The sequence below is a fragment of the Pistacia vera genome, unplaced genomic scaffold (assembly GCF_008641045.1).
Source record: "Pistacia vera cultivar Batoury unplaced genomic scaffold, PisVer_v2 Contig529, whole genome shotgun sequence".
In the NCBI taxonomy this organism is placed as follows: domain Eukaryota; kingdom Viridiplantae; phylum Streptophyta; class Magnoliopsida; order Sapindales; family Anacardiaceae; genus Pistacia; species Pistacia vera.
In genome coordinates, this window is record NW_022196367.1 from 422,692 (window position 1) to 448,411 (window position 25,720).

General features: G+C 33.0%; 1 protein-coding gene and 2 pseudogenes across 2 annotated transcripts; 2 read left to right on the forward strand and 1 right to left on the reverse strand.

Moving 5' to 3' along the window:
- The first annotated feature begins 2,738 nt into the window (after nt 1-2,738).
- LOC116107229 lies at nt 2,739-7,596 on the forward strand (annotated as a pseudogene).
- Nucleotides 7,597-10,795: 3,199 nt separating this feature from the next.
- Nucleotides 10,796-14,688, forward strand: LOC116107230 (annotated as a pseudogene).
- A 2,632-nt stretch (nt 14,689-17,320) lies between these two features.
- On the reverse strand, nt 17,321-22,263 carry LOC116107204 (peptide chain release factor PrfB1, chloroplastic-like). 2 transcript variants are annotated; one of them, XM_031393514.1, is made up of 7 exons: nt 22,037-22,263; nt 21,606-21,665; nt 20,889-21,109; nt 19,561-19,764; nt 19,007-19,222; nt 18,170-18,356; nt 17,321-18,016 (listed from the first exon to the last, which is right to left on the reverse strand). In XM_031393514.1, exons 1-7 carry the CDS (start codon nt 22,194-22,196, stop codon nt 17,706-17,708), a joined length of 1,359 nt encoding a protein of 452 aa, XP_031249374.1. In that variant the 5' UTR covers nt 22,197-22,263; the 3' UTR covers nt 17,321-17,705. The 2 variants fall into 2 exon arrangements, with proteins under 2 accessions (XP_031249374.1, XP_031249373.1); XM_031393513.1 differs by having other exon boundaries at nt 21,606-21,674.
- Between the last annotated feature and the right edge of the window lie 3,457 nt (nt 22,264-25,720).

Below are 25,720 nucleotides of genomic sequence, written 5' to 3' on the forward strand. Positions count from 1 at the left end.
GAGAATACAAGGTATCAAATGCTGTCTATTCTAGAGAGAGAGAGAGGTTGGTCAAGAGTCAGTGTGGGAATCCCCTTAATGAGAGAGGGGCTCTCAACTTATAGTGGGATGCCTTGAGGTAATGATCACTGAATCTGTAAGTTGGTGGGATGATCCATGCAAATCCTTTTTTATGTCCCATTATCCATCTTCTAGAGTAATTCACATGATTTGTTGTAGGGATTGGACACGCGGGATCATCACAGCTCCTGGCCGGCCTTACGTGCACCCATTATTTTGACGGAAGCAAGCTGTGGGTGTAACCATGATCACACGAGCGGCTACACCGGAATGCCAATAAACTCTTCCCGAGGTCTGACCTTTCGCACTTAACTGGGCGCCACGTGTAACACCTACTGAAAACTAGTACAATGCATGCAATTAACAATGAAAAATTGGGCCCAAAATGTTTCTTTTCATTACAATTCACATGTCTTTTATACACAAAGGTTACTGTTTACAAAAGTGCATTTTAAAAGACAAAATAGGGGAACAGTGTAGCTATTGCTCCTCGCGCGCCGACGCCCCTCCAACCGAATCATCACCTAGAACCTGCATCCACAAAGGAAAATAACGGGGTGAGCACAAATAATGCTCAGTAAGTAAAACTCTCTAACTGTCTGTCCCCGTGTGTGATTCTCAATTTTCCGTTTCTATTCTGTTCATTTCTGTTTCTAATAACATCATGACCTCATCTTACCGGAGGTACGGCCGAAGGCGTTCACACAGCACCATTTCACTCTCTATGGCTATCGGGTGGAATTACACAGTACCAACCCTATCTTAGTGACTACCGAGTGAGGATCACAAAGTACCAACTCGGTTCCTCCTAACTATCGGGTGGAGATCACTAGACCTACCCGTTTCTCATGAATTTTGGGTAATGATCACCAAGCATTTACCATCTCTAGTCACTATCGGGTGATGATCACAAAGCATCACCCCGCTTCTACTAGCCATTGGATGATGATCACAAAGCATAACCTACATATCTCTTAACTAATCGGGTAGTGGTCACAAAGCATCTACCCATTTCTATTACTATTGGGTGACGATCACTAAGCATCGACCCATCTCTCTAGGCTATTCGGATGATGATCACAAAGCATCAATCCGATTCCCATAACGGTCGGGTGATGATCACAAAGCATCCTCCCAAATACTACTTCTAAACTCATTATGTAGCATTTCAATGCTCTCTACCCTTAGAGTAATTTTACCCACTAAGCTCTCTACTCATAGGGTATTTCTATACACAAGTTTTCTACTCTTCTTAGGTCACTTTTCAATGCATATAAACATGCACATGGATGATTCATCTCTACTAATGCACTTGTGAAATGCCAACATGCAATGTGCAGATTAAGGTTCATTACTACCACTCAACCTCTATTAGGCATTTCATCAAACAACTCATGTGCACTATAAAACTATCTCATAGTCAGAATCTAAAACTTTCCTAACCACCAAAATGGGGAAAACCCTTCACAAAGCCACAAAACCTGCCATAGAAAACACTTCCAAAAAGGGAATACATAATACCCCTTAAATTTCATCTCAACTACCTTGCCAAACCAACACTCATTTCTCAAATTTGCAAGGTAAGAACATTACAAAGCATAGAAATTCCATTTAATACTCCATACATGGCATATACATGCACATCACATACATACACCATTTCTATCAAAACCCTAATCAAAATCATGAATCTCAACTTGGGTGGGTTTTACTTACTTGCTATGTAGAGACTTCACAAATTCTTCTTCACTGCTTAGCTTGACTTTTCCTCTAATCTAACCAAAAGAAGGAAAACCCTACATCAATATGGGTTAAAACTCCAAATCACACAACTTAAGTAGAGATTCTTACCTTAGAAAGCCTTAGGTTGCTTTTTATACCCAAATCACTTCAAAAACCCTTGGAAAACCTTGATCAAGAGAGAAGAGAAGTTGAGAGGAAGAGAATGGAGTGCTGCGTTTGAGGAGAAGAAATGAGGGGATTTGTTAATTCTAATCCCTTTTAATGAAATGTATAACAAAGCATTCCATATTGCCTACTCTTCTTGGGAATTCCATCTATATCCTTTGATTCATTACAAACTCACCCCCATAACAACACATTCTCCATGAAAAACCCTTACAATTAACTCCCACTTTTTGCTAAAAAGGGGTAGAAAGGTCAATGACCTTAGGGAAGAAAATGTCTAAAACTCAACCAACATTTATTCGGCCTGTCGCCGCGGCGAAGAAACCTTTGTCGCCGCGGCGAACTGTCCAGAGAGTTTCACCTTGGTTCAACCCATCTTCGCCGCGGCGAAGATCTTCTTCGCCCCAGCGAAGCTTGGTACACTCAAATTCTTCTATTTTCAACCAAAATTCAGGGCAACAATCAAATAACACTCAAACAAACAATATAACAAAAACCAACTCGATTAAGGGCGAAAGGGAAACAATAACAACGTACCTCAAGCGGGGCGTTACACCACGTCAGCCTATTTTCCCAGGCATAACAACTACAGTGTCGAGCTCGGTTTGGCCAGCCTCAGAATTGAGAATCAAACTCGAGCTTGGTCCAGTTCGAGGTGAGCTCGAGCCGGCTCGAACTCAGCTCGCGAGCTCGTTAAGCAATGGGAGCAATGATATGGGGAGAGTTTTGAGTTGTTGAGCTTCAGAAGAAGTGAGTCTAGCGGAGAAGCCATGGACGACAGTGTCGTAAGTGTGGATGAAAGAGGTGGAAGAGAAAGTGAGACTCGTACTAGTGTCTGTGAGTGGAAAATGAGGGCTGGCATCGTAGTGAACTTTGACGATGTAAGTTTGAGGGTTGATCATTATCAACATTAGCTAAAAGTGAAAAATGTTAATTAGCTGAAAGTGAAAAAGAAGAAAAGAGAAGTAAATGAAGAAGAGAAGAAGAAGAAGACGTGGTTGAGTTGAGACTTGAGAGAGAAGAGAAGTGACTGAAAGCATTAAAGGGAGAAGAGAGTTGGTGACTGTGTATGTCAGTGTGTGGTGCCCAAGGCTCCCTATTTTATTTTAAAATTTTTTTATTGGAAACTATCAGTTTAATACCTATAGTTAAAAAATCACCAAAACACCTTGCATAAGTGTACAGTGTTTACTGAGCAGACCAACCTCGCGAGCCCAGAGTCGAGCTTCATTGTGTTCGAATGACTCGATTAACAAACCGAGTTCGAGCCGAGTCGATCGAAATAATCGATCCGAGCTCCAAACGAGCTTTAACCGAGTTGAGCCGAGTGGCTCGGCTCGTTTACAGTCCTAGTTCATCCTACCATTGAGTTACCCAAGGGTCTTTTATTCAATAAAATTTTCTCGTTTAGTTATGAAAAAAAATTAAAGGATATCAATTCTTACTATATGTTTATTAATCGGTATTGTTTATTATATGCTTTTAGTTACTATTTTGGAAATTGCTAATTTAATATCAATGTAACCAAGAGAGCAGATTTTTTTGCTTTAAAACAGAAAAACAAATCACTTTTTTCTTTAAAATAACAGAACAAAATGTGAAGCTAGCATCCCCTGGTTTCTTTGGTTTTTGTTGCTTTTGTTTTGACTTTGTCTTTTGAATAATATAATAATTTTCATAAAATTATTTATTCTCTCTCCTGGAGGAGATCAAGTGGTGATCTCGAAGATGAATGGAGCCGCTAGTACTGATTCATTTCTCCTACAGTACTCAAACCCAAATCCAAGAAACCAAAATGTAAGTCTCTTCATTAATTAATTATATTTTTTTCACCTTTTTTTTTTTTTTTTTTTCTATTTAACTTCATTAGGTTTTGTGAGAATTTCTATTTGTTTAAGATTTAGAAGGGTTTTTTTTTTTTTAATTTTTTTTAATAACACAATTACCATGTATGTTTAATATAATGAATCAAATTCTTGCCTATTCATGATGAAGAACTTGACATTTTTACATCTTTTTTTTCTGGAATAAATTCCGAAGGAATTATATAATCTATATAAACCAGCAATCATAAAAATATTTGATGAAATTTTCTCTATAATTAATGCAATTTTCCTTAATATTTTGTCTACTTACATATGATACGCGATTATGATAATTTTTATATCTCTGTAACGCTCATTATCCAGGACTCATGAAATATATGAACATCAGTATACTTATATTATTTCAATTCTTCGAGATTTTTTTGGCATTAATGAACAATATTATTATACAAGGGCTAAATTTTTAGGCTTAAATAATTTAATATTTGTAAAAATTGTTCTTAATTATTGCAGATTCAAGGTTTTCTCAGCAAGAACTTCCTGCAAACAAGCTAATTCTAACACCAGGTTTGTATGTAGCTTCTAAATTAAATCTTCTAATAATGACCATAGCCGTTTCTCTTAATTTATGCATATAATTCTTAATTTTTCTAATTTAGCCTTTAATGGTTTCAGATTATTACGGTATTTATCGCTGTGGGATAATCTTCATCTCTCTTGGCCTTGTTTCTTTATTGCATCAGATAGCGTAAGCCAAACTATCTCTTTGAAACATGTGTCCTTAAAATACACGATAACAGATTCTGTAAAATAATATTTCTTCTTTGAAATTCAGGTGGTGGAAATTATCAACAGATATGATGTTGATGTGCTTCCTTCTGATTACCAGAATACATGGTCGGATTTATTCAAAGTAGTTCAACTAACAAGACCTGTACCAAGAGCTTAACAGTAAGACATTCAAATATTTTTCTTTAATTTATAAATGTCATCCTGGAAATTTTGGCTTTTTAGATCATTTCTTGGATTTCAAGTTACTGATTACTCTAGCTCAGTAATAATTTTTTCCGCTGACCTACAGTTAGTAGATATTTTCAGGTTCCAAAGCAGATGAAAAGTCTGTTTTTCATACTATCAGCTTGAAAATTTTACCAAAATCATCGGCGGTAAGTCGAAATGTTTGTGAAATGAATAACATACAAATTTATATAAACTAACTCATGCAAACAAATGTACCATTATCGACAATGATTTAGGGATCTAATATATGTTGAACTCTCGTCTATTAGTTTAAGCTTTTAGTTAGGATGATAATTTAATATGGTGTCAAAGCTGAAAGTTTCAAGTTTGAATCCTCAAATACAAACTAGATAAAGAAAATAAAAATAAAAAATCCAAATTTAATGTGAAGGGGTTAATTTGTCTAATATATATTGAACCCTCATCTATAAGCTTAAACTTTAGTGTTAGATCTCATCATCATATAAATTTTTGCACACTTTCTCATTTCAAGATGTAATAAATTTATATTTATAAATATATACATATTACTAGATCTTTAAAAGCTCAAGAGAACTCATATCATGATAGGATCCTAATTCAATGCCTATAAAACAAAATTTAGGCAAAAGTTTCTGGTTGAAAACTATAAAATTTTGTCTTTTAAATATTAATCGACATCAGCTAACAATTTCCGAGTTGTAGTAAACATGTTTGTGCTACATATTAACAACTATACTATTATTGTTTCTGTTCAATTTGTGAACAGTTAATCTGGACTTGAATTTACTTAACTTTTTAGTGTGAAAAACTGCTCACAGATTTGTGAAAAGCCGAAGCGACAAGCAGCTAAGGTCGAAGGGGTTCAAAGGAGACAAGAAATCGATGGAAACATGCAAACCTGTGTTGCAATCAACTGATAAATCTCTTATTGTTCCCTGTGGCCTTGTAGCTTGGAGTTTGTTCAATGACACTTATGGCTTTTCAGTGAAAGGCAAGTCCTTACAAGTTAACAAAAAGGACATTGCTTGGGGAAGTGACAAGAAATATAAATTTGGATCCAATGTGTTTCCTAAAAATTTCCAGAATACGGATGAGGTTGGAGGTGCCAAACTTAATTCTAGCATTCCTGTAAGTACTTTTGTTTCTTTACCGGGTATTTATCATTTAAGTTTAGTTAGGGTTTGCTTTCGATGATTCAAAAAAATTGGTGGGATCTTCTTGTGTGGGGTAGATTTCTGGAGGTCAAGAAAGTTTGTTCCTCTCATTGACTTCCTAAGTTCGAACAACCTTGGGATCATCTATCATATTTGTGGTTTACCTGAAACATTAGATTTGTAGGGTATTCAATAGGCTCCAGGGGTTACTTAAAAAAAAAAAAAACAACTTTGTGGGGCTTGGAGGTTTGGCCTAATTACAGGCAAATTCAATTTAGGTATAATTGTTCGAAAAACTAATGGAAAAGTTTAGAAGTTACCAAACTTGGATCTAAAGGGACAATACCCCTTTCGAAAAATGATCAAGAGCTTTCGCTAGAATGAATGTTTTTGATAAATATTATAATACTTGAGAGGAAATCAAAGATGAATTTTTGAAACTATAGGAAAAAAGGTGTCTAGACCTATTTATGCTAAGCATTTGATTGTGATTTACTCTTCCCATTGACCACTTCGGAAAACGTTTCATTTACCTTACTTAAGCTCAGATGTTTGGCCTAAATTCACGATGATTTTCTAAACTTCAGGGAAACTAGTTTCAAGAATTATTTACACTAAGCATCATATTTGTTCTTTATTCTTTAATTACTTAATTAAGGATTTGATCATAACAGTTGAGTGAACAAGAGGATCTTATTGTTTGGATGCGCACGGCAACGTTACCGACTTTCAGAAAACTGTATGGGAGGATAGAGCAGGACCTTCAAGCTAATGACATTGTTACTGTTGTGATACAAAACAATTATAACACATATGGTTTTAAAGGCACAAAGAGTCTTGTGCTTTCAACTACAAGTTGGGTTGGTGGGAAAAACAGTTTTATAGGCTTGGCTTATATTACCATTGGTGGAATTTGCTTGTTCTTGGCTGTATCCTTCATTCTTCTGTATGTTATCAAGCCAAGGTGAGCATTTTTTCTGGTTTGATTCGTATTTGTTGCATTCACTTGTGTTTTGGTGGAAACCTAAGCAATCCTGATGGTTTTCAGGTTTATCTGAATCCTTTTTTTTTTTTTTAAAAGAGAAAGTATTAAGTAAGACAGACGTATTATCTCATCCATATGTTAGTGTAATAGAAGCATAATGAGTTTGTATTTAGTCTCTATACTCTTTTTAATCACCACCCTGATTGGTTGATTTGAAACTAAACACATTTTTTTGTGGAATTTGATTGGATTAACGAACAAATGACATGTTACGCGTGTCTCAACCAAGACTTTCTCCTTGGGAAGTTGTAATTGTTACAAGTCTTAATTATTGCATTCACTTGTGTTTTAGTGAAAATTCAAGCGGATCCTAATGGTTTTAAGATTACTCTAAAAGATAAACGTACCCTTCATCAATATATTAGTTTAATAAATCCTTTCAAATATACATTTAGAAATAAATATGTATTTTCTATAATTATACCAGACTAAGTATGGATCGTTTGTCTCGTTTAAAACCAGTGATATTACCATGAAGATTATTGGATTTTTATTGTTTCTTTTTGAGATGTTTTTTCTTGTTTTCTGCAGGCCACTTGGGGATCCATCCTACTTGTCTTGGAACAGAAACCCATCAACCACAAGCAGAACATTGAGTTAGGATTTTTTTTCTCTTAAAAAATGGCTGTTTTTTTATCTCTCTCCTTGTCATCATGTTTCTTGGATGAACATATAATTTCACATAATGACAAGTTAATACTTGTACTTGTTTTTCTTAGAGAACTTCCCCGGAAAAATTTCAACAAGAGAATTATTCTCAGGTTTCTTGTCACTTGGCCATTGACGGCCCATAGCTAAATCTATTGAATAATTATAAAATTTCAGAAACAGTTTTATAAACAGTCTATACATGCAACTTATCGATCATAAAGTTTCACATCAACGCATATGGAACATACACTGATCCCACAATTGGTTGGTTTATCTCACATAAAACTGTTATGGGAAATCTCTCCTAATTTGCCTTTCTATTTTTAACTCATCTTTTAAGGGTTTTCTACATGAAACTCGATGTTCTCTTGTTATTTGTTTTGAAATTCACTCATCGCATCAAGTTGAATTAAGAACACGTCCTATGATTAACTGATTGTATATATAAATCTTATAACCTCGTCCCATGATTAACTTGTATATATAAATCCTAAAGTATCTCCAATCATACTCTTTATTTTAAAGAATATTTTTATTAAATTCTAAATATAAAGAATAAAATTTTTATTCAAATCCAATAGACTCTTTAAATTTATAAGAGGAAAAACCTTTTTTTTTTTTTTTTTTAAAGACTTAATAGAAAAGAGAATTAATAAATAAAAAACATAGAAACTTGTAATTTATTAATTAAAATTAGGATAGAGAGTTAAATTTAACTTTATAGATGTGCAAAGTCAAACTCACTCTTTAATTTATATTTAATTAATAAATAGTCTGTTAGAGCATCTTTAATAATGGTCTTTATTTTAAAGAGCATATTTCCCATAAATAAATAGCATCTTCATTAATTTCTAAATGTAAAAACAAAATTTGCATTCAAATCCAATGAACTCTTTAAATTAGACTTAATAAATAAGAGAGAGACTTAATAGGAGAGATAATTAATAATAAAATGCATAAAAACTTGTAATTTATTAAATAAAATAGGGATAGCAAGTGAAATTTGACTTTCTAGATGTAGAGAGAGCATCTCCAATAGTGCTCTTTATTTTGAAAAGTATCTTTCATATAAATAAAGAGCATCTTCATTAATTTTTAAATATAAATAACACAATTTTTATTCAAATCCAATAAAGTCTTTAAATTTAATGAAGATGCTCTTTATTTTTAAGAAAGAGACTTAATATGAGAGAGAATTAATAAATAAAATGCATAAGAACTTGTAGTTTATTAATTAAAATTAGGATATAGAGTAAAATTTGACTGTCTAAATGTGGAGAGTCAAACTCACTCTCTAATTTATATTTTAAAGATAAAGAGTCTGTTGGATTCTTGTTTTATGGATAGACTCTTTATAATAAAGAGTTTGGGTTATATAAAGAGTCATTTGAAGATGCTTTAAACTCAATCTTTAATTTATATTTAAAGAATAAAGAGTCTATTGGACTCTTGTTTTTTATGGACAAACTCTTTATAATAAAGAGTTTGGATCATATAAAGAGTCTTTTGGATTCTTGTTTTATGGATAGACTCTTTATAATAAAGAGTTTAGGTCATATAAAGAGTCATTTGAAGATGCTCTAAACTCAATCTTTAATTTATATGTAAAGAATAAAGAGTCTATTGCACTCTTGGTTTTTATGGACAAACTCTTTATAATAAAGAGTTTTGATCATATAAAGAGTCTTTTGGAGTTGCTCTAAGACTTCTGTTTTTATGATAAACTCTTTATAATAAAAAGTTTGGATCATATAAAGAGTTCTTTGGAGATGTTCTAAGAGCATCTCCAATTATGCTCTTTATTTTAAAAAGCCTCTTCATTAATTTTTAAATATAAAGAATAAAAATTTTATTTAAATCTAATAGATTCTTTAAATTTAATAAAGATGCTCTTTATTTTCAAGAAAGAGACTTAATATTAGAAAAAATTAATAAATAAAATATATAAAAACTTGTAATTTATTAATTAAAATTAGGATAGAGAGTGAAATTTAACTCTGTAGATGTAAAGAGCTAAACTCACACTTTAATTTATATTTAAAGAATAAGTTTCTATAGATAGAATCTTTATAATAAAGAGTTTGGATCATATAAAAAATCCTTTAGAGATGCTCTTACGATGTATATTACAAGTTAAATACATACAGACATACCTTTTATATATGAATAATATTATACTAACAAAACTCTATACAAAGTCTTTAATACAAAGTGATATATCAAAATATGATTGGATGAATTAATATAAAAATCATTTACTATCATTTAATATGCATTTATTAAGTTGATTTTTATATTAACTCATCCAATCATATATGACACATCATTTTATATGAAAGACTTTGTGTAGTCTTTGTACGCATAGTATTACTTTTTANGAAGAAGAAGAAGACGTGGTTGAGTTGAGACTTGAGAGAGAAGAGAAGTGACTGAAAGCATTAAAAGGAGAGAAGAGAGTTGGTGACTGTGTATGTCAGTGTGTGGTGCCCAAGGCACTCCTATTTTATTTTTAAAATTTTTTTATTGGAAACTATCAGTTTAATACCTCATAGTTTAAAAAATCACCAAAACACCTTGCATAAGTGTACAGTGTTTACTCGAGTCAGACCAACCTCGCGAGCCCATGAGTCGAGCTTCATTGTGTTCGAACTTGACTCGATTAACAAACCGAGTTCGAGCCGAGTCGACTCGATAATAATCGATCCGAGCTCCAAACGAGCTTTAACCGAGTTGAGCCGAGCTGGCTCGGCTCGTTTACAGTCCTAGTTCATCCTACCACTTGAGTTACCCAAGGGTCTTTTATTCAATAAAATTTTCTCGTTTAGTTATGAAAAAAAATTAAAGGATATCAATTCTTACTATATGTTATATTATTAATCGGTATTGTTTTATTATATGCTTTTAGTTACTATTTTGGAAATTGCTAATTTAATATCAATGTAACCAAGAGAGCAGATTTTTTTTTGCTTTAAAACAGCAAAACAAAATCACTTTTTTCTTTAAAATAACAGAACAAAATGTGAAGCTAGCATCCCCTTGGTTTTCTTTTGGTTTTTGTTGCTTTTGTTTTTTGACTTTGTCTTTTGAATAATATAATTAAAATTATTTATCCTCTTTCCCTGGAGGAGATCAAAGTTGTGATCTCGAAGATGAATGGAGTCGCTAGTACTGATTCATCTTCTCCTACAGTACTCAAACCCAGATCCAAGAAACCAAAATGTAAGTCTCTTCATTAATTAATTAATTAATTTTTTTCACCTTTTTTTTTTTTTCCTATTTAACTTCATTAGGTTTTGTGAGAATTTCTATTTGTTTAAGATTTAGAAGGGTTCTTTTTTTTTTTTTTAATAACAATTTACAATGTATGTTTAATATAATGAATCAAATTCTTGCCTATTCATGATGAAGAATCTTGATCATTTTTACATCTTTTTTTTTCTGGAATAAATTTCAAAGGAATTATATTAATCTATATAAACCAGCAATCATAAAAATATTTGATGCAATTTTCTCTATAATTAATGCAATTTTCACATCGAATTCTTCGTATTTTCTTCCTTAATTATTTTGTTCTACTCACATATGATACGGGATTATGATAATTTTTGTATTCTCTGTAACACTCATTATCCAGGACTCATGAAATATATGAATATCAGTATACTTATATTATTTCAATTCTTCTAGATTTTTTTGGCATTTAATGAACAATATTATTATATCAAGGGCTAAATTTTTTAGGCTTAAATAATTTAATATTTGTAACAATTGTTCCTTAATTTATTGCAGATTCAAGGTTTTCTCAGCAAGAACTTCCTGCAAACAAGTTAATTCTAACACCAGGATTTGTATGTAGCTTCTAAATTAAATCTTCTAATAATCACCATAGCCATTTCTCTTAATTTATGCTATATAATTCTTTAATTTTTCTAATTTAGCCTTTTATGGTTTCAGATTATTACGGTATTTATCGCTGTGGGATTAATCTTCATCTCTCTTGGCCTTGTTTCTTTATTTGCATCAGATAGCGTAAGCCAAATTATCTCTTTGAAACATGTGTCCTTAAAATACACGATAACAGATTCTTGTAAAATAATATTATTCTCTCTTTGAAATTCAGGTGGTGGAAATTATCAACAGATATGATGTTGATTGTCTTCCTTCTGATTACAAGAATAACATGGTTGGATTTATTCAAAGTAGTTCAACTAACAAGACCTGTACCAAGAGTTTAACAGTAAGACATTCAAATATTTTTTCTTTAATTTATAAATGTCATCCTGGAAATTTTGGCTTTTTATGATCATTTCTTGGATTTCAAGTTACTGTTTACTCTAGCTCAGTATTAATTTTTTCCGCTGACCTACAGTTAGTAGATATTTTCAGGTTCCAAAGCAGATGAAAAGTCCTGTTTTCATCTACTATCAGCTTGAAAATTTTTACCAAAATCATCGGCGGTAAGTCGAACATGTTTGTGAAATGAATAACATACAAACTTCTTATATAAACTAACTCATGCAAACAAATGTACCATTATCGACAATGTTTATTGATCTAATATATGTTGAACTCTCGTCTATTAGTTTAAGGCTTTGAGTTAGGATGATAATTAATATGGTGTCAAAGCTGAAAGTTTCAAGTTTGAATCCTCAAATACAAACTAGATAAAGAAATAAAAATAAAAAATCCAAATTTAATGTGAAGGGGTTAATTTGTCTAATATATATTGAACCCTCATCTATAAGCTTAACTTTAGTGTTAGATCTCATCATCATATAAATTTTTGCACACTTTCTCATTTCAAGATGTAATAAATTTATATTTATAAATATATACATATTACTAGATCTTTAAAAGCTCAAGAGAACTCATATCATGATAGGATCCTAATTCAATGCCTATAAAACAAAATTTAGGCAAAAGTTTCTGGTTGAAAACTATAAAATTTTGTCTTTTAAATATTAATCGACATCAGCTAACAATTTCCGAGTTGTAGTAAACAGTTGTTGCTACATATTAAAACTATACTATTTGTTTTGTTCAATTTGTGAACAGTTAATCTGGACTTGAATTTACTTACTTTTTAGTGTGAAAAACTGCTCACAGATTTGTGAAAAGCCGAAGCGACAAGCAGCTAAGGTCGAAGGGGTTCAAAGGAGACAAGAAATCGATGGAAACATGCAAACCTGTGTTGCAATCAACTGATAATCTCTTATTGTTCCTGTGGCCTTGTAGCTTGGAGTTTGTCAATGACACTTATGGCTTTTCAGTGAAAGGCAAGTCCTTACAAGTAAACAAAAGGACATTGCTTGGGGAAGTGACAAGAAATATAATTTGGATCCAATGTGTTTCCTAAAAATTTCCAGAATACGGATGAGGTTGGAGGTGCCAAACTAATTCTAGCATTCCTGTAAGTGCTTTTGTTTCTTACCGGGTATTTATCATTTAAGTTTAGTTAGGGTTTGCTTTCGATGATTCAAAAAAATTGGTGGGATCTTCTTGTGTGGGGTAGATTTCTGGAGGTCAAGAAAGTTTGTTCCTCTCATTGACTTCCTAAGTTCGAAAAACCTTGGGATCATCTATCACATTTGTGGTTACCTGAAACATTAGATTTGTAGGGTATTCAATAGGCTCAGGGGTTACTTAAAAAAAAAAAAAACAACTTTGTGGGGCTTGGAGGTTTGGCCTAATTACAGGCAAATTCAATTTAGGTAATTGTTCGAAAAAACTAATGGAAAAGTTTAGAAGTACCAAACTTGGATCTAAAGGGACAATACACCCTTTCGAAAAATGATCAAGAGCTTTCGCTAGAATGAATGTTTTTGATAAATATTATAATACTTGAGAGAAGAATAAGAGAATTTTTGAAACTATAGGAAAAAAGGTGTCTAGACCTATTTATGCTAAGCATTTGATTGTGATTTACTCTTCCCATTGACCACTTCGGAAAACGTTTCATTTACCTACTTAAGCTCAGATGTTTGGCCTAAATTTACGATGATTTTCTAAACTTCAGTGAAACTAGTTTCAAGAATTATTTACACTAAGCATCATATTTGTTCTTTATTTAATTACTTAATTACGGATTTGATCATAACAGTTGAGTGAACAAGAGGATCTTTTGTTTGGATGGCACGGCAACGTTACCGACTTTCAAAAACTGTATGGGAGGTAGCGAGGACCTTCAAGCTAATGACATTGTTACTGTTGTGATACAAAACAATTATAACACATATGGTTTTAAAGGCACAAGAGTCTTGTGCTTTCAACTACAAGTTGGGTTGGTGGGGAAAAACAGTTTTATAGGCTTGGCTTATATTACCATTGGTGGAATTGCTTGTTCTTGGCTGTATCCTTCATTCTTTGTATGTTTCAAGCCAAGGTGAGCATTTTTTCGGTTTGATTCTTATTTATGCATTCACTTGTGTTTTGGTGAAACCTAAGCAATCCTGATGGTTTTCAGGTTATCGAACCTTTTTTTTTTTTTAAAGAGAAAGATTAAGTAAGACAGACGTATTATCTCATCCATATGTTAGTGTAAGAAGCATAATGAGTTTGTATTTAGTCTCTAACTCTTTTAATCACCACCCTGATGGTGATTTGAAACTAAACACATTTTTTTGTGGAATTTGATTGGATTAACGAACAAATGACATGTACGCGTGTCTCAACCAAGACTTTCTCCTTGGGAAGTTGTAATTGTTACAGTCTTAATTATGCATTCACTTGTGTTTTAGTGAAAATTCAAGCGGATCCTAATGGTTTTAAGATTACTCAAAAGATAAACGTACCCTTCATCAATATATTAGTTTATAAATCCTTTCAAATTACATTTAGAAATAAATATGTATTTTCTATAATTATATCAGACTAAGTATGGATGATATGAAATCGTTTGTCGTTTAAAACCAGTGATATTACCATGAAGATTATTGGATTTTATTGTTTTTTTGAGATGTTTTTTCTTGCTTTCTGCAGGCCACTTGGGGATCCATCCTACTTGTCTTGGAACAGAAACCCATCAACCACAAGCAGAACTTGAGTTAGGATTTTTTTTCTCTTAAAAATGGCTGTTTTTTTATCTATCTCCTTGTCATCATGTTTCTTGGATGAACATATAATTTCAAATAATGACAAGTTAATACTTGTACTTGTTTTTCTTAGAGAACTTCCCCGGAAAAATTAACAAGAGAATATCTCAGGTTTCGTCACTTGGCCATTGACGGCCATAGCTAAATCTATTGAATAATTATAAAATTTCAGAAACAGTTTTATAAACAGTCTATACATGCAACTATCGATCATAAAGTTTCACATCAACGCATATGGAACATACACTGATCCACAATGGTTGGTTTATCTACATAAAACTGTTATGGGAAATCTCTCTAGTTTGGCTTTCATTTTTAACTCATCTTTTAAGGGTTTTCTACATGAAACTCGATGTTCTCTTGTTATTTGTTTGAAATTCACTCATCGCATCAAGTTGAATTAAGAAAACGTCCTATGATTAACTGATTGTATATATAAATCTTATAACCTCGTCCCATGATTAACTTGTATATATAAACCTAAAGTATCTCCAATCATACTCTTTATTTTAAAGAATATTTTTATAAATTCTAAATATAAAGAATAAAATTTTATTCAAATCCAATAGACTCTTTAAATTATAAGAGGAAAAACCTTTTTTTTTTTTTTTTTAAAGACTTAATAGAAAAGAGAATTAATAAATAAAAAATAGAAACTTGTAATTTATTAATTAAAATTGGATAGAGAGTTAAATTTAACTTTATAGATGTGCAAAGTCAAACTCACTCTTTAATTTATTTAATTAATAATAGTCTGTTAGAGCATCTTAATAATGTCTTATTTTAAAGAGCATATTTCCCATAAATAAATAGCATCTCATTAATTTCTAAATGTTAAAAACAAATTTGCATTCAAATCCAATGAACTCTTTAAATTAGACTTAATAAATAAGAGAGAGACTTAAAGGAGAGATAATTAATAATAAAATGCATAAAAACTTGTAATTTATTAAATAAAATAGGGATAGCAAGTGAAATTTGACTTTCTAGATGTAGAGAGAGCATCTCCAATAGTGCTCTTATTTTGAAAAGTATCTTAATAAATAAAGAGCATCTTCATTAATTTTAAATATAAATAACACAATTTTTATTCAAATCCAATAAGTCTTTAAATTTAATGAAGATGCTCTTTATTTAAGAAAGAGACTTAATATGAGAGAGAATAATAAATAAAATGCATAAGAACTTGTAGTATTAATTAAATTGATATAGAGTAAAATTGACTGTCTAAATGTGGAGAGTCAAACTCACTCTCTAATTTATATTTTAAAGATAAAGAGTCTGTTGGATTCTTGTTTATGGATAGACTCTTTATAATAAAGAGTTTGGGTATATAAAGAGTCATTTGAAGATGCTTTAAACTCAATCTTAATTATATTTAAGAATAAAGAGTCTATTGGACTCTGTTTTTTATGGAAACTCTTATAATAAAGAGTTGGATCATATAAAGAGTCTTTTGGATCTTTAGGATAGACTCTTATAATAAAGAGTTTAGGTCAATAAAGAGTCATTTGAAGATGCTCTAACTCAATTTAATTTATATGTAAAGAATAAAGAGTCTATTGCACTCTGGTTTTTATGGACAAACTCTTTATAATAAAGAGTTTTGATCATATAAAGAGTCTTTGGAGTTGCCTAAGACTTCTTTTTATGATAAACTCTTTATAATAAAAAGTTTGGATCATATAAAGAGTTCTTTGGAGATGTTCTAAGAGCATCTCAATTATGCTCTTTATTTTAAAAAGCCTCTTCATTAATTTTTAAATATAAGAAAAAATTTTATTTAAATCTAATAGTCTTTAAATTTAATAAAGATGCTCTTTATTTTCAAGAAAGAGACAATATTAGAAAAAATTAATAAATAAAATATATAAAAACTTGTAATTTAAATTAAAATTAGGATAGAGAGTGAAATTAACTCTGTAGATGTAAAGAGCTAAACTCACTTTAATTATATTTAAAGAATAAGTTTCTATAGATAGAATCTTTATAATAAAGAGTTTGGATCATATAAAAAATCCTTTAGAGATGCTCTTACGAGTATATTACAAGTTAATACATACAGACATACCTTTTATATAGAATAATATTATACTAACAAAACTCTATACAAAGTCTTTAATACAAAGTGATATATCAAAATATGATTGGATGAATTATATAAAAATCATTTCTATCATTTAATATGCATTTATTAAGTTGTTTTTATTAACTCATAATCATATATGACACATCATTTTATATGAAAGACTTTGTGTAGTCTTTGTAAGCATAGGATTACTTTTTATATATACATTATGTATTATTGAATTTAAATTAATAATAATATACTTACAAACTGAGTCATACAATCAGACAAAAAACATGTGAGAATAGACATTTACATTAATTTTGTAAAAATTTTGTCTAGTTGTATAACTCAGCATTATTCATTTGAATATACAATAGGGTTTTCCCATGGATACCCGGATTTAACTAAAATCCGAATGAAATAATATCAACCCTGGATTAGTCTCCACAACTGAATCAATAGACATTTACTATTAAAAAATAATAACAGAAAATCAATAGACAAGTTGCATTACAGATCACGCTTACAGTTTACTATATGCAACAACTAACTTATAAAATAGAATAATGTTATACTTACAACTGAGTCATACAATCAGACAAAAATTACACAAAATTCATATAAAATGACTACTCTGTTCTATGTTTTTTGTCCGGTTGTATGACTCAGTTATAAACATAGTATTATATGCTATTCTATAAAAGAAGTGTTGATCCTTACATGAATTCAAGCCCTTAGAACATGCAGCTAAAAGAATTTACTCTCTCTTGGAGCATATGGGAGATTAAAACAACTTAGAATAATGATAAAATTTACTAAAGTTACTATCATCTAAACAATTTGCGCCAATATAAACATGGAGCAAAATGAGCAAGTTAACTGAGAATCAATAAAATGTTAGTTACCACCACTAGCAGTGGAAGATACTGACATACTGTATTTGTGTTTGAGATATGCTTTGATGAAGGATTCCAATTCACCATCCATTACAGAAGATATATCGGATGTCTCAAAACCGGTTCGTACATCTTTGACAAGTTTGTATGGATGAAACACATAGTTCCTTATTTGTTGCCCCCATTCAGCCTTCACTGCATCTCCCCTTATTTGCTTGATTTCAGATGCCCGTTGCTCCTCGGCTATGACCAACAGCTTCGCCTTCAGCCTGCTAAGAGCCTTAATCTTGTTTGCTAACTGGGATCTCTCCTCTGTCACAATGTTAAGAATATAAATACAAACAATAAATAACTCATATAGTTCATATATACTTAAAAAAAAATTAGATGGTGCTCTGGAAAATTCAAAGCACGGAGAGTATTTAAAATATAACATAAAAAAGAGGTGGCCGTGGCAAAGAATACCTGTGCAGCGAACAGTAACACCAGTGGGAATGTGTGTAATCCGAACAGCAGTTTCAACCTTATTCACATTCTGACCCCCTTTCCCACCCGCCCTTGAAAAACTAATTTCCAGGTCCTCCTCAGGTATTTCAACATCAAGAGACTCTTCAGGAAGAAGAGGCATGACTTCAACACCAGAGAAGCTTGTCTGTGTAAAAGTTCAGGTTGAAACATAAGATGAGAAGTTTGATCTCCTGAATGAGAATCTTTTTAGAGTGTTTAACTTTTATCACAAACTTGAAACTTTAGAGGGATTCCAGATTTCCACTTGTTCTTAATATATTCACCTTCATGGTGCAGAAATGTGATTATTTTCCAGAATACTTCACAGTGAAATCAATTCAAGGTTTCAACCAGACCATAAAAAGTATGCATTCACAGAAATGATTTCAGAGCTATAACTAAAATTAATCCTTGAAGAAGAGAAGGTGAAAATGGAAGGAGTAGGGTTTAGTCCAGTACGAGGAAACACATGAAGTATAATCACATATTAACCAAAGAATTTGCTATCAAACACATGATGGTAACGTGTTGCTTACATTAGATCTGCAGACCAGTTAAAAATGTTATTCAGCCAAATTCCTTCTCAATGAAAATTGAGATAGAAGGCAAAAACAGCCAATTTTAAATCCACTGCAAGGTACTAACACATGCCAACTCCCAGCCAATGACAGGCACTGTTTCTAATGGAAGTTCAATTTCAAACACTAGTGAATCCTAAAAAGTATGTCTCATTTCAAGTTTCCATAATTTTGTTGAGTAGATAAAACCAAAAGAAATATTAAATGATTAAACTACCTGACGAAGACCTTTGGCATTGAAAGGAGACTGTCGCACAATCCGATGCGTTCCTTTCTCCCCAGACAGATAACCATAAGCATAGCGGCCTTCCACTTCAACTGTAGCTGACTTAATCCCAGCTTCCTCTCCAGCGGATTTCTCAACTACCTTTGTCTTATATCTTTGCTTCTCTCCCCATCTCACATACATCCTGAGAAGCATATCAGCCCAATCCTGCACTGGAAATAATCAAAGATTTTTACACAAGAAAAACCGAAACCCTCAACTATTCAGATTTCTTGAATGACTAGAAGAACCAAAAATATAAAAGTATGTGGTAACCAAAAAGGGGCTAGTAGACTTCAGGTTAAAAATCATATCATCAGCTTTTAAGTTTCTAAAACTCTCACATGGGAACCTTGACTAGTGACAAATTAAGAAGAGATTTAACGGTAAATGCTGAATTTCAACCCCTATATGCTGCACTGCACACAGATTAATACTTCCATCTGACCGAAAAGAATGAAAAAACAGATTTATTCCCATTACCTCAAACATAAAGAACTATTTACCTGTGCATCAGTTCCCCCAGCACCAGCAGTGATAGAGATAATGGCACCTTCTTTGTCATAGGGACCAGAAAGAAGTTGGGTCAACTCGAATTGATCCAAGGCCTTGCTTAATTCTTTAATGATACCGGCTGCTTCTTCAAGAAGTCCAGCATCTATTGAGTCCATCTCCTCCGTTAGATTAACAATAGTTACAGCATCATCAACCTGCATTTATTGTATCATATCTTTATGTCATATCCAAAATGCACATGAAAGGAAGACTTTCCACAATTTGAGATGGAAGATTTATTTTCACCAATCAGAGAAACTCATATACAATAAGTACAAAACTGCATGCAAAATCATGAACAAATAGATTGGTCATGTTACCCCACTGTCCATTACTCTTTAATGACCTTAACTAATTTCAATTTCACTGCAAAAATGTCCAACGCCTAAGATGTCCATTTGCAAATGTTCCCTTTCAGGTCACTCAGAAAAGAGCCAAGCAGCAACAATAGAACACTACAGTATGAGCCAATCTCACAATCTCAAATATTCTTAGGGAAGGTGATTTAAAACCACTAAGCAACTAAGATATATATTGGACACAAAGACTTCTTAACCAACACAGACTTATACAAGTCAGGACACACCACAAGAAGAAATCTCACGGCACCATTATCATCCCCAAATCTCACCAAGGCACCATTATCTGTCTTCACCATCAAAACACCTTGGAAGACATCTCAGGCACACTACCATTTCTACTGTCTCGTAGCTACCAAGTTAAATTTTTATGGCCAGTTAAGTAAATCTAAATTATTTCCTTTTAAAAAAGAATCTAGTTCCCTCTCACAACTCTTGCTTCAATTATCAACCTTTCCTCACAGAGAAAAATAAATGAAACCATACTGAACCTCCACGAGTCTAAAAGCAACAATTAAAAGTGGAGTCAGAAAGAGACTAGACGAATAAGCCAGCTATTGCGGGATTAATGTCCTAGCTCTGAGCATAAGAAACATTCTTAAGAAAGAAAAATACTTTTAATTAATACTCATTTATATACACACTCTACATGATGTTAAGATCTTCAAACCTATAATTCAGATCGACGAGAATTTGTAAAAGAGCCAGAGTCTACAAATTAAAAGTATATGCAGGTTAATGATAAACTGATGATATTAAATAAGAAAATAAGTAAAAACGTAATAAAATTCAAGTGTAAATGACATGACAACATAGAATATTCATCAACAAACTTCAGCGAAGTCAATTAATCTTCAACACCACTACATGCAGTATATTGCACTCTTTGTAACCCAAAGTGAAAAAGAAAATTGATGGACCTTGGTTTTGAACTCAGTTAGCAAGTTTATCCTGTACTTGATGTCGGTCAAGGCCTGAAGGGTTTCTTGAGCTTTAGCACGATCATCCCAAAACGAACTATTAGCTGCTTTCGACTCCAAACCTGCAAGTTCTTGTTCTAATTGCTGCAAACCAGCAGAGGCTCTAATCTCTTCGACATGTGCTGAGATAGCTTCTACATCTCTTCTTAAGGTATAAAAATCTGTCAGCAATACCAGAGATTAACAAAATTATGACCAGATACTCCAAGACAGCACTACAAAAGTCTCATAAGATTCAAAGCCCATCTTTTATCGCTCAACACAGATTTTAAGAAGAGAAAGCCAAAAAGGCTGATTAACAGCCTCTTTTTTTTTCCCTTTTTTTTTTTTTTTAAATTCAAGAGAACACTATCTTCTACGTAGCATTGGAGGAATAAATCACCTCAAAGTTATTGCATTTTGAGAGATGTCCAAAATAAGGAGGACAAAAACTAAACTTGAAGCCTAAGTGAACATTCATTTCAGTCCCAAAATCTGAAAATGGATCTCAATATTGACATGATAACAAGTTAACTCCTAGCTAGAGGCTTGTCTGAACTATCAAAGGCATCCCTATGCTCACAATAATTCTCCTTTTCATCGCATTCAAAACCTTACACAATCAAATAACTTTTGAAAGGTTTAGCAAGAACATAAATTGGAATTCTCATGACATACCTTGCATTACCCATTCTCTTGTATCAGAACTCAATTGACTCTCCGGTGTTGCATGTCTAACTGGTTCAACTCCAAAACAAAACAGAAAGAATAGTTAGTAATTATCTCAAACCAATGAAACCCAAAACTCAATACACAAATAAATAAATAAAACCAATAACAACAACAACCCACTGAAGTTGAAGGTGAATTGCAAAGAACCCACAAAGCTTAAGCCAAAACTCAAAAGAAAACTAAACCAGACCCCATTAATAACTAAACCAGACCCCATTAATAATTTGCACAAACTAACAAATACCCAAACTCTAATCCACCAAAAAATTAAAAAATGAAAATAACCCACTAAAGTTAAAGAGGATTACAAAGAACCCCCGAAGCTTAAGCCAAAACACAAGGAATTAACAAAGGGTTTGAGTTTGAAGTTGAAGTACCAGGTGAAAGAGAACGAGAAGAAGCGGAGAAAGTGAAGGTCGAGAAAGCGGAGAGTTGTGGAAGGAGAAGAATTGATTTGTTGTTGAAATGAGTGTGACAAGTTTTGGAAGGAGTTATTGTGGAGGTTAATTTGAAGAGAGGTCGTGCAAGAACCTCCATGGCCTTTGCTTTTTCGCCCACAACACAAAAGCTAAATGGATAGAAAAGGATCGAAATGGGACTGAGACTAGATTTACCCGCCAACTAGCAACCGGAGGAGTTTGTAACGTTAACCCCAGTCCCCAAGTTCGTTACGTCACTTCTTGTGGCCTTTTCCAAGGGTCACTATCAGGTGAAGTTAACTTGGAAGGTTTTTTTTAACTGGTTATGAGATGTTTTTAAACCATTACTTACCAGATTTTTAAAGTACTGATTTTGATTAACTAAAAAAACCTTAGAATCAGTATAGTGTATTTTTGAAAGGTTTATAAAACACCTCAAATCAGAGTATTTTGGTTAGTTTTAAAATTTTATTCCACAAAGACTCTATCTACTATAAAACTATCCCAATTATATCCAAAAAAAATTAACTGTACGTCTTCAACCATATTAAATATAAAACAATTTTAAGCAATTATAAAAAAAATTTAAATCTCATTTTTAAATGCTTTCTTGGAGAAGTAGAGTTACAGTTTTTCAATAATTTCAGATGTTGTAAAGAATGGCGAAAAATAATAAGAAGACTTTATCACATTTGAAGTCATAAAATACTAATAAGTAGAAAGCAAATAAAGAACTCTTACCTTATAATTGAAAAAACAAAACTCCAAAATACTTGTTAGAGTTGCGGTATTTCTATAGGTATATATGTAAATTTATCATTTTAAAAAATTGTTAGAATCGCTAGAAAATAAACTCCCAAACACAGGTTGGGTGTTTTAAAAACCGCTATTAAAAACCCCTCAAAACCGCTATAGTGGTTTACCCTCAAAACCGCTATAGTAGTTTACCCTCATAACCGCTACCATGAAACTCCCAAGCAGACCCTAAGAGAATGTTGTATTTATGAGAATGTTATATTAATGAAAAAATATATTAACTTGAAGATTACTGAAAATGTTTAGGAAAATGTATTTGGTTAGGTTGGAATAAACTGGTAGGTATGTTATATTGATATGTTTGGTTGAGAGGACAAATTGGTGGTATGTTATATAGATTACTAAATTGTCTTCCTTTTTAAATATTAATGTAATATTATTTTTACTATTACTTTTTGAATTATTTCTTTTAACCCCCAATATTTGAAATTTTGCTAAAACACCCCACCATGTAACAGTTTAATTTGTAACAAAATCATCCCAAGCCATTGTCGACCGCCATCGACAGTGGCCAAAATGGTGCACAACCGGCCGGATATGGCTAGCCGTGCGTAGATCTAACCAAAAATGGTCAGATTTATTATGGTCGTTGTCGGGCAAATCAATGGTCGTTAACGGGCATATTTGTGGCTATTGTGCACCATGGATCTGGCTGTTAGCTACCAAATCTATTCTGACATCTAAGGCCATGGATCTAGTCGAAAACGGCCAAATCAAAGCACGGAGAACCAGATCTTGTCGGTCGTGCGCCATTCCGATGACGGTCGCAAGTAGCCGTCGGTGGTGGCTAGTGAGCGACAGTGGTCCTGGGTGGCCTACAATTTGTTTTAAATATAAGGGCATTGTTGTCCTAAAACTTAATTAATTAGGAGTAAAATTGTAATGGCAGGTTCATGTAAATTAATTTCAAAATAAGGGCATTATTGTCCAAAAATTTTAATAGTTAAGGGTAAAATTATAATAAAATTAAGATTATTAAATAATCTTAAAAACCTAAGAAAATGGAGGTAACCATAATTACCACCTATATAACCAACAGTAATTATTATCGGTTTTGGAAGATTACTGGAATCTTATATCACTTGACAACCAAACATGGTAATCTAAGAAATATAAGATGACATTACCTCAGTAATGAGGGATAACCCCCAACCAAACATCTCCTTAGTGTAATGACATTCTAGAGTTATTATACGAAGATAACGTTGGGTTAAGATAATCCGTCAAAGTTGGTTTGAACTTTTTATCTTGAGACATATATTGGGATGACTCATCATTAGTTATCCTACCATTTTAGGATTAAAAAGTTGGGTTACTCAAGTTGGTTGCTTTGAACTTTCTATCCTACAATTTTTGGATTGGTTAACTGTATTCCAAAACCCGGCCCAGCCCGACCAATTTAACCGATTAGACTAAGAGCTAGAGTCTTCTCCAAGTTGAGTTACCACTTTCTATTGTTCAAGTAAACCCTAGATTTATGACGGCGAGCAGAATGGGGCGAGGTTGTTAAGGGTTTTGGAGAGGAAGTGTTGATGAGTCAAAATGTGGCGATGGGGGTAATTTTCAGTGAGTGAAACTACCGGAAAATACAAAAGACGTGTAGCCACAACAACAAGTTGTTGCTAGTGATTGGCGAAGCGAACTTGGTAGAGGTGAGACGGGTTTTGGCAGGAGGATGAGGGGGAGTGTTTTGGTAGTGATGGGGGCGACTGTCGACGCTAGAAACAAGCCTATATGGTCAAGGTTGGCAGTTGCCTGATGGAGGCATTTTTTGGGGAAAAACGTTCGATTTCAGCTAGATATTAAGGAGATTTTATGGGGAATGGCTCAAAGGATAAGTGTGATTGCATTTGGTGTCATTGCCACTAACTAGTCGACTGCTGATTTCATTTGGCTAGAGCACAAGGGTGTGTTTACTGAATTTCAAACCTGTAGGGACTGATGCGTATTTTTAGAAGTGTGTTTGCTAGATTTCAAACTGTTGGAAACACCAATCTAATTGGTCGGACCAACCAATCGACAGGTCAACCTGTGAATCAACTGATCGACAAGTCAAACTGTGAACCAATGCCTTGACCAGGTTTCAGAACATTGTTGGTTAATGTCACGATTTAATGCTTTATAAGATAATTAAATTCTAGAATTATTACACTCAGTGACATTAATCTTTGATATACTAGAATAACCCGTTAAGTCAAGTTGACCCGCCCTACCAAACATTGATGCAAAGGTTAGATTTCACCACCTCTATCTACCCAACTAGTCCTATTTTATCTAAAAAATCCAACCTGGAAACAGTATCTCCCCCAGAAAACCCTCTATCTCCAAGCCCCTTTACTAGGTTGGGCAAGCTTGGATGCCCCTACTCCCAACAAGTTACTGGTCAGGATCGTGGAACTATCACTGGAGAAGTAAGTAAGTTGGTCCTTGTTTGCTCATAAGGATAATCATTCTTATAAGGTCAAGGGTGGCCGGTCCAAGGGTTACTTGGATTGGTAATGGCATAACCAGAAGAGGGGTAGGGGAGACAAGGTTACGCGCTGGGTAGCGCAGCGCATCTGTTTCGGGTACAGAGGCGACGAGGGGTGCTAACCCGGCCACCCAACCCAGCAGGTCAGGGTCGGGCCGGCCATAGGTTCGAATCCTGCCACCTTTCTTGTGGATCAACCTGTGGTTACTGGATGATAGGAATAACAAAGCAGAAATTTTAACCTCAAAATCATTCTGCACAAGCAAGCTCCAATGAGGACGAAATGTCAATATATGAATTGTTTCATTATTCGTTATTTCCGGGTCTTTTCCTTGCATTCACTTACAACAAGAAAC